The sequence below is a fragment of the Tetrao urogallus genome (genome assembly GCF_951394365.1).
Source record: "Tetrao urogallus genome assembly, chromosome: 26".
Taxonomy (NCBI): Eukaryota; Metazoa; Chordata; class Aves; order Galliformes; family Phasianidae; genus Tetrao; species Tetrao urogallus.
In genome coordinates, this window is record NC_136839.1 from 1,671,493 (window position 1) to 1,680,579 (window position 9,087).

Here is a 9,087-nt window from a genome sequence, read left to right on the forward strand (position 1 = left end):
GACAGGAGCCTGTGTTACACTGTGGGGAGAAGGAAAAAGAAAAGGAAAAAAAAAAAGAAGAAAGAAAGAGAGAAAGACAACAAGAGAACAGAAACAAAACCCAGCCTGTGCTCCCAATGAGGAGCTGCACTATTATTTTTTTTTTCTTTTCTTTTCTTTTTTTTCTTTTTTTCTTTTTTTTTTTCTTGCTAAGTTGCCTCCTACGTGGCAACGCTAAGAGGATAAAAAGGATATGAAGCAACATCTCGCATGCAAAGGTGGAGATGGGAAATTGGGAAGGTTTTCCCCTTGGTTCGGGTTGTGTGTTAGCATTACAGCTCGGGTGTTCGGAGCTGGGGGTTTGGGGGGGGGGGGGGGAAGGAAAGAGGGGGAGGAAGGGGAGGGTGCTGCTCTGCTGCTTTTCACTCCTTGCCCTGCTCCTTGTTCATTTTTCTTCATTTTCATCCTTCGGTTCTGAAACCAGATTTTGACTTGTCTCTCACTCAGGTTGAGGAGTCTGGCCCACTTCGTGTCTACGGTCCCTCGTCAGGTACATATTGAATAAAAACTCCTTCTCTAGTTCCAGGGTCTGGTATTTCGTGTAGGGCATCGTTTTTTCCTGGAGGAACGGGCGTGCAGCCAGCTGGCGGCTGGGTTGGCTGAAAGAAAAGCATCGAGATCAATACGCTGCAGCCTGAAGTGTTTCTCAGAAGGTTTTCATCATGCCATCAAATACGAAGATTATACACACGCACATGCGAACCCGAGATGGGAGCAGGATTGAAAGCAGCCCGGCCTCAGCAAGGCGAGCCCTGCCCACACGTGGGGGCCCAAATCCCCCCCCCCCCCCCATCCTTCCCCCCATCCCCAAGGTGCAGCCTTGATGTTCTCTCCTTGCTTTGGCAAGGCTAAGGCTTTGGCAAAGCTAAAATCCCGCATCTCTTTCAGCTGCGTTTCCCCACGGGTGATTTCCCGTAAACGCAGCGTTGCGGGTAAAGGGGGCAGAGAGGGGACGGGGACGGGGGGGGGGGGGGACGAGGAAAAAAAAAAGGCTCCTTGAATAAATCCTGCTTATTTTTGCTACGTGGCAAGAAACGCTCTCGATACCATAAACATCCTCAGGGCTGGCTGGACTGTGCTGCAGGAGGTCTGGACAGTGTTATGCTGAACCATGGACGTTTGTAGGGCCGATGCGAAGGGAGAACAGCGGCTCCAACAATATAACCCCCCCCCTAAACCCCCCCATAAGTGGCTGGTGGGAGAAGTTACGTGGGAACCGTTTGCAAAAAGCGCATTTCGGGCTTAAACCCAACGCTGGGATGGGGGTTTGGGAAGGGGAGGAGGAGGGGGGGGGGAGGTGAGGGATTAAAACACCATTTTAGCAATGAGCCCCGCAGACGCGGTGCTGGGTGAGGTCGCACCCAAAGGTGAAGCGCTTCGGGGGCGAATAATAGAGCGTTCGTTAATCACATGCAAATATTGGAGGAGTGCTGGGGAGAGGAGAGGCGGGAAAGGCAAAGGCAAAGAACAGACCGCGTATTTCTATTTTATTTCCCTTTCGTCCTCCGAAACGATGGCCGAAGCCATAAACCTTTACACCAATTAAACGGACCGTTATAAATATCTATACACACACACACGCGCGCCCCATCGCGACGTTCCCTCCACGTAAAACCAAATATACCGAGTATTTTTACAAATAATCCGCTTAATCTTCCCCTGCAAGCGCTGCCTCTTCCAAATCTGCTCTGCTATTTCCTTAATGTAATTGACTCGATCTAATATGCAGGATTAAATATTAAAGAGGAAGAAAGCTGTTAATAATTGATACTGTTAATCCTGCTACCCATCCTTTAATGGCAACGGAGGGCTCTGCATCATAACGGATTTTTATTCGGTTGGGGTTTATTTTATTTTATTTTATTTTTCGGTCGTATCTCGGATCGTTAAAATCGGAGGCATTTTAAACGCGGGTATTTTATTTACTGACTGTATACACCCTCGCGAATGGGCGAGCAAATGAGGGGAGGCTCTGGCACATGGCTTCCTGCAAACCTAGCAAATAAATTAACAGATCCCGGTGCCATACCCGGCTCAGAGATTCATTATTGTGAAATACTTTCAAAAATTGAAAGAGTCAGGGAAATGGGTGGGAGTGCTTTCTGCAAAACAGCTCCGTCTCCCAGCCCTGGCAGCCTCTCCACATTAGCCCAAATTAAACTATTATTTAAAACAAAATGTGCGTCGTAACCACACGCCATAGAGCAACCGCACTGCATCCTCTTAGCTCGGGTCCCTGCTCTTACTTAGGACTTAATAACATTTTCTTGGACGAGGCTTTTCTATATTGAATTTCAGGGACATTGAGCACAGAACTTGGATATTTCATTCTCTCCGACCATTCACCTCCCGCTTGCAGTTTGTTCTGGATCTCTGCCCAGCACAATAGAACAGGACTTTCTTTTTGTGCGTGCGTGTGTGTGTGTGTGTGTGAGTGCGTGTGCACCGTGCAAGCCAAACGATAGGGGAAAAAAATAACACCCCGCACCATCGTGCAGACGGAAGGGGGGAATACATCGCGTTTTCTTACACTTTGGTGAGGGATTAAAAGGGGGGAGAGCAGGGGGGTGGATTGAGAGGGGATAGAAAAACTGAAACGAAGTTAATTCACGGTATGGCTGTGCCAGGGTGTCCTGCACACGCTGTGCCCTTGGCGAGGGATTTCTCTGCCCTTTCCAACCCAAAGCTCCGCACAACTTCGCCTTTCACTGCGCAAACATTCACCGCGATGCTGGAGCCAAATTTCTCCCTCTCCTCCCGCACAACCCTTCCATCTTCCAGATGGACCCCGGGTACCAACCGAACCGGACACCCGTTCTTTCTCACTCAAACGCTCTTGAGTCATTTTAGTAATAACAGCAACGCCTATTACAAGCAGAATCAACTATAATTCAACTAGAATCTTATTAAATGCATCAAAACGATTTTTCTTTCTGCGTTTCAGGGCGAATCAAAATGAAACCAGGTCACTAAAAAGGCACGCGATGAAGTTTAGCTGTTCTCCAATCTGGCTACGTTGCAAATAAAGAGCTAATTAAGCTGGAAGCACTCCTCTCTCCCTCTCTCTTTTTAACTCAACTCGGAGGGAGTTTGGAAATTGTGATATTTCGGCTTTGAAATAGTCAGACCCTGAGGTGAGGCGTTAATACGCGAGCAATTCAAAACAGAAATAAGCGAACGCGTGCCAAAAAATATATGTAATAAATAAAAGGGGAGGTGGGGGGGGAGAAAGGGGGGAAAAAAAAGGGAAAAAGGAAACCAAGCAAAGCACACAAAGCACAACAAATACATCCACGACCAAAACTCGGCAGCAAAAAAAAAAAAACCACCCAAAACAAAACAAACAAACCCCGAGGTGAAGGGGAGCCCCGAGCCCGCAATCTGCCGGCGCAACGCAGCGCAGCGGGCACGGAAAAGCCCCCGCCGCTCTTCACTTCCCCCCCCCCCCCGTGAACTTTTCCTCCACGATTTTCCCCTTCTTTTCTCTCCCCCGACCTCCGCTCTCCTCTCCCGGCCCTTCTCCCGACGTTTCTCCGCTCTTCCCCCCCCCCCTTCCTCCCCCGTCCCTCCGTTCCCTCCGCCCGCAGCTCCGCACGCCCTCATTCCCGCTTACAGCAATGATCTCCGCTGCCGGAGTCAGCGCTCTGTAGGAAAGAGGACGGCTCCATCCAGCTTTTGTCCGCTCTGGACTCTGTTTTAGTCGGAGACGACGCTCGTTTTAATTTTTATTTGTATTTCCCCGCAGAAACAATGCCACCCCTCTCCCCTCCCCACCTCTCCCCTTAGGTTGGCATCAGCCATCTGAGAGTTTTCTTTAAGCCCTGATTTTAAACTTTACGCAGCATTGTCCCCTTTTATTGCACCTCCTCCAGCTTTTATACTGTTTACTTCCTCACTTTTATAACTTACTTTGATCTGTTCTGTCTTTGTCTTCGCTTCCTTCACAAACTTTATTGTCCTCGAAGCTGGGCCTTTGATTGGAAACGATCCCTTCCCTTGCAGCAGAAGTTTCTAAATTGTACTCCTGTGTTCCCTGTTTATGGACATCCCCGGGACGGCCCAGCAGCGGCTCTGCCTTAACAGATCCCTGCCCGGGGAGGGTCTCTGCTCTGGGCACTGGATCCAGCCAGCTCCGTAGATACCTGCTATCAGATGGGACGCTTTGATGTTGAATATATGGATGGTAGACGGCAGGAAGGGTACCAGAAGAATGTGGATTCAAAGGAGTCCAGGAGGCGCTGAAAACTGGAGGTTTTGGCTGAAAACTACAAGAGGGGAATTCTAGATGTTCATTGTGCCCAGCTTGCCTGGAACTTGTATATTGCCCAGATGAAAATTTAGCTGAAGGCGAGTCTTCACTTTCATGACTTATAATAGAGTCGACATAGTAATTGCTAAGAGTCCCAGAAATGGACATTCTCAGACATCATACAAAGCACGGTTCAATGAAGGGAAAAAAAAAAAAATATATAGGACAGATCTAGATTTGTACTCTACCCCCTTCTCGAACTTCCTAGCCAACAAAGTACAGTTGGGCTGCTGTGTTGTGAGCTCCCAGCAAAATGATTGGTCAAACTTTTTTCGTGTGCCTGATAAAGCGTCAGTCTCGGCGTAAATCAATCGAAGCCGAGGGGGCTGCGCTGCGCTGTCATCCGCCCTTGCATTCCATATCAAGGATGGATTGTTTTATGTTTATGCAATGTTGCAAAACGTCAGGAGTTTAGAAAAGCCACGAAACGGGCAGAGCTGGGCTTGATATCTCCCTACGTAGATTTTGCTGCTGAAACGTTATGGGGGGGTCCGGGAGGGGGTCCGGGTTTCTTTTCCTTTTCCTTTTTTTGTTTTGTTTTAATGAGAGATGCTGATGTATTCACTTCGCCTTTAATAACCACCATGGGGGAATGGAGATAAAAGCTATTCTTTGCCACTCGGGCTCCGGAGTACGATAGCAAAAATAAGGAAGAAAAAAAAGGCAGAAAATACATAGAAACCAACCTCCCCCCCCTCACCCCCCCCCCGCACCCCGGTGGTTTCGTACCCACACATACTTTTGTGTGCATTAAACGGCACGCACACGATGCGCGTATAAACGCGTTTTTGGAAGGAAAAGCAAGAGCTGTGGGAGGGTGTTGTAAATAACAAACCCTCTGGCATCGGAAAATGGATGCTAACGTGGTACGATCATGGGGGCAAATATGAAATTTCAAATGTGAGTGGCATATGCGTGACATTACGGCTCGAGCTGCAGACACGACCCCCCCCCTCCCCCCCTCCCCGCTGCCTCCACCCTTAATGCCCTCGGCTGAGTGCTTCTATCCATATCGCATCCCAAAACCGCTCCTTACGTGAATACATCTTCACGTGTTTTGCGGCATTATCTCGGGGTTGTTTTGCTGGAGCCGAACCAGCTTGATGCACCACGTCTGTGGAATCAGAAACCTTCATTGAACTTTACAAGCCCGGTGAAATACCGAGCGCCACTGACGCTGCTTTGTTGCGGGCTGCCTCCGACTTGAGACGGTTAAAGAGTTTAATAAAACTTACATTAGCTTGCTTGGATTTTTATAGTCCTGAATTTATTGCCTGTGGAAAAAGAAAGGGGCAAAAAAAAAAAAAAAAAGGAAAAAAAAAGGGATCCCTCGCCTTTCCAGTCACGGTGTTTCCCCCCCCCCCCCGCCCCCCCCGCACACCTCGCTCACACCACCGCATGTATGTGTGCGTGCCATCCCCCCCCGCCCCCCTCTCCCCGATGGCGTTATCGACGATCCGACTCATTTCGGCTTCATTTGAATTAGAATTCTAATTTTTATTTTTATTTTTATTTTAATTTTCCAGCCCTGGATGCGATGATTGACGCTCGGCTCCGGTTCGGTGCGGGTCCCGCCCGGCGGTGCGGGGTAACGGGGTCAGTTTTTTTTTTTTCCCCGACTTATTATGACAAATGCGTTTATTGCGAGATGATCTGATGGCGTCGTAAATGTTGGTTAAGGAAAAGGTGCGCGGTGTGATTAGGGCAAAAGTGTTTTTCTGGACTTCAGCTGTAACAGTCTGGATCAATTCTCCTCCTTTAATCTATTGCCCCTCCGCCCTTCTTCCTCTCACCCCAACACAGAAGGATATTTAATGTGAAGGGCAAAGAGATTTCTAGGAATGATAAATCATCGCGAATCCTTTCTGAAGTATATAGGGATGTAAGTATTATATAGCCTGTATTAACGGGCTAATAATAACATTGGGGGGGTGGGGTGGGGTGCTAATAGCCACCTGAAATCAAGAAAAAGCGTATTTCGCATCTCTCTCTGTCTGTGATACCGTGTGTGTGCGTGTACACGACTCCTATGTGCCCGTCTGCACAAAACCTATCTATGAATTTGCTATCAGAGGTCTTTTGGTGATACGGGGTGATCATTAAGGCGCTAAAAACCCGACACCCAAATTGTTAGATTTTCCCTTATTCCCACCAGCGGTGTTTTTCGATGGCCCGCAGCGTGATGGAGGGACGCTTTTCCCTACGTCCAGAACCAGAGACCCTCTTCAAGAGGAGCTGGAAAGAAACTGTCCATTTTCATTAGAAAAAAGACAAAAAAAAAAAAAGAATTAATCGAGAGGGTCGGGATGATGGGCAGAGAGAGCCGGATCCCAGTACCGGAGGTCGGATTTATTTTTCATTTTTTACATCAATCAAGGTTATAAGAGCCCCCCTCCACCCCCAGCCAGAGCAAAACGCTGCCTGGTCTGGAAAAGCAGAGGCAGACTCGGGCTCCAGCCAAGGTGAGCCCTTGTTTAAGCTCTTGCAAAGACCGTCGCGTGTAAATGTGACCAGGTGAGTCCTCACCGCCCGACAAACCTTCCTCTCCTTTCTGTGGGGTGCATCCAAATCAACCTCGCTTCATCCCTTTGCCTTTCCACTGGGGAAGGCAGAGAAATGCCTACAAGTAGAGCAGCGTGGGGCAAAATCGCTTATCTCCCAAAGCGGGGCGAACGATGGGCGAAATTCCTGCTTTCCCCAACTTCGATTTGCTCTTCCCTTTAACTCGGTACGGAGTTTTTGAACTTAAGGGATCCCGTGTCATCAGCCGCGCATTGTGAGCCGCTTGCTCGGATTGCCGCAGTCCTCTGCTTTATTGCCTTCGAAGACTTTATTCTTTTTATTACATCAGCCTATTTCACAACAGATTCGGAGGGACTCTGAAAATATTATGAGAGCTCGGAAAAGGGAAGGGCTGATTTAAGCGAGTTCTGGAGATTAAAGTCTCCTGGCTCGTGGAAATGTGTTTATACAAGTGATGGATAAACAGCCGTGTTGGCATCGGGGCGTTGAATAAGTATAGATAAAATTATTGAACGTTAATTGAAGCAAAACACCTGTTCTCTGTTTGCTAGATAGATTGGCTGTGTCTTACCTGTAATAAATATATTCTTGGGGAAAAAAAAAAGTCCTGGTGCGCCTCCTATAAATAATGATGAACTATGTCAGCATGTGAGTATATAATCTTCTGTAGTATATAAATTCAGCCCAAGAAGACTCTTAGGAGTGTGGCTGTGAGGCAGAAAGCGGGAGTTCTCAGATCCCTGGTGGATGGAAACTTCACATGCTGATCTGTCAAGTCCATTTGCTTTCGCTCCTCTGGAGGTTTCCGTTTGTTCAGTAATTTATTTTTGGTGCATATTCCCATAGCTCGTATCTTTGTAACTTTTGCTGAGAGGGACTCCAGGCGAGCAGCAGCTCCATCCCAGATCTGGGAGCCCCGGTGGCGTGGTGCTGTCTGTTTCCTGTGACTTCATACTTGAAAGCCTCAAACAGAGCCCGAAAGAAACGGCATGAAAGGCTCTTCTCTTTGAGAGAGAGGGGAGAAAAAAAAAAAGAACTCCGAGGAAGAAAAAGCCGGGGGGAAAGAGACATCGGAGAGTCAATTTCGGGATGAGTTTTTGGGTTAGGGCAGCCAGGGTGTGCGAGCTGGGCTTCGCTTTGCACACCGGCTGCCTACACTTGAGGTGTGGGCTTATTGCTGGTCGCTAAAATGGAACTAGAAACTGTTACCCCCACATACACCCCCTCCCTCCCCCCCCCAAAAAAAAGCCCGAAGTGGAAACTTTTTGCTGCTCTCAGAATCAGTGCCAAGTATTATTTTGCCTGTGAGGAAAAACTGGGAGCGTTGTCAGCTCGCAATGGAAACCCAGAGGCTTCCGAGCTCAGATGTTGTTTATAAATAATCTTTCTTGTTTGTAAAGAGAAAACCAATTCCGCACAGCGCTCCCCTTTGAAACACACAGCTGCAAAAAATTCATCCTTAACAACCAGCTTCCTCGGGTCGGTATTGCTGCACAGACCGAACACAAAACGCCTTCACAAGATGCAGCTTGCAGGTCTGCTCCGCTGCCATCTTTTGCTGATGTGGAAGTTTTGGCATCAGAAAAATAAAAGAGCAGGCGATCCTATTTATTTTCTTTCTCTTTTTTATTTTTATTTTTATTTTTATTTTTATTTTTTGCCTGAAAACATATCGAACCACTTGCATTATTTTTAAGGACGGTTGTTATCATTTATTAGCATTGGCACCTTCCTTTTCCAGACGCTTTAGCACTGAGATGAAGGAGACTGGGGGAGATCTGGGGCTTTTTGCTGTGCTGGGATGGCGCGGGGGGGGTCCTATCACGGTTTCCAGGTGGTGTGCAGTGCGCTTTACTTTGGATATATTCACTCTTCTTTTCACGTTGAGTTTTGAAGGAGATAAGGATATGCAAGAGGGGGTAACAGCTGAGAGCGAACCTCGCGGCTATGGGGAGCCTGGAGACCAGACTCAGAGATCATTCAGCCTTCAAATGGCTGAGCGTTAATTTCGGATATGAAAAGTATGCCGAAATAGCAATTATTCATCATAATAATCATAGGGATATTTTTTAAACCAAGAAAGAATAATAAAATCCCGGCTCAAAGCGCTCAGAATTCACAAACAACGCGTTTACGCGGATCTAAGAGAGAAAACTTCAGTCTCAAACCCCCCCAAAGTCACGAGAGCGGAACAAAAATCCCTCTTGAGGAGTAAA

General features: G+C 47.7%; 1 protein-coding gene across 1 annotated transcript; it reads right to left on the minus strand.

Annotated features, from left to right (window-relative positions):
* Window positions 1-401: 401 nt before the first annotated feature.
* On the minus strand, window positions 402-4,456 carry HOXB9 (homeobox B9; the record flags this gene model as incomplete). The annotated part of the gene is given in 5 exon segments (XM_079547252.1): window positions 402-431; window positions 433-501; window positions 503-585; window positions 588-638; window positions 3,949-4,456. Coding segments are annotated over 5 exon segments (741 nt in total).
* Window positions 4,457-9,087: the final 4,631 nt, after the last annotated feature.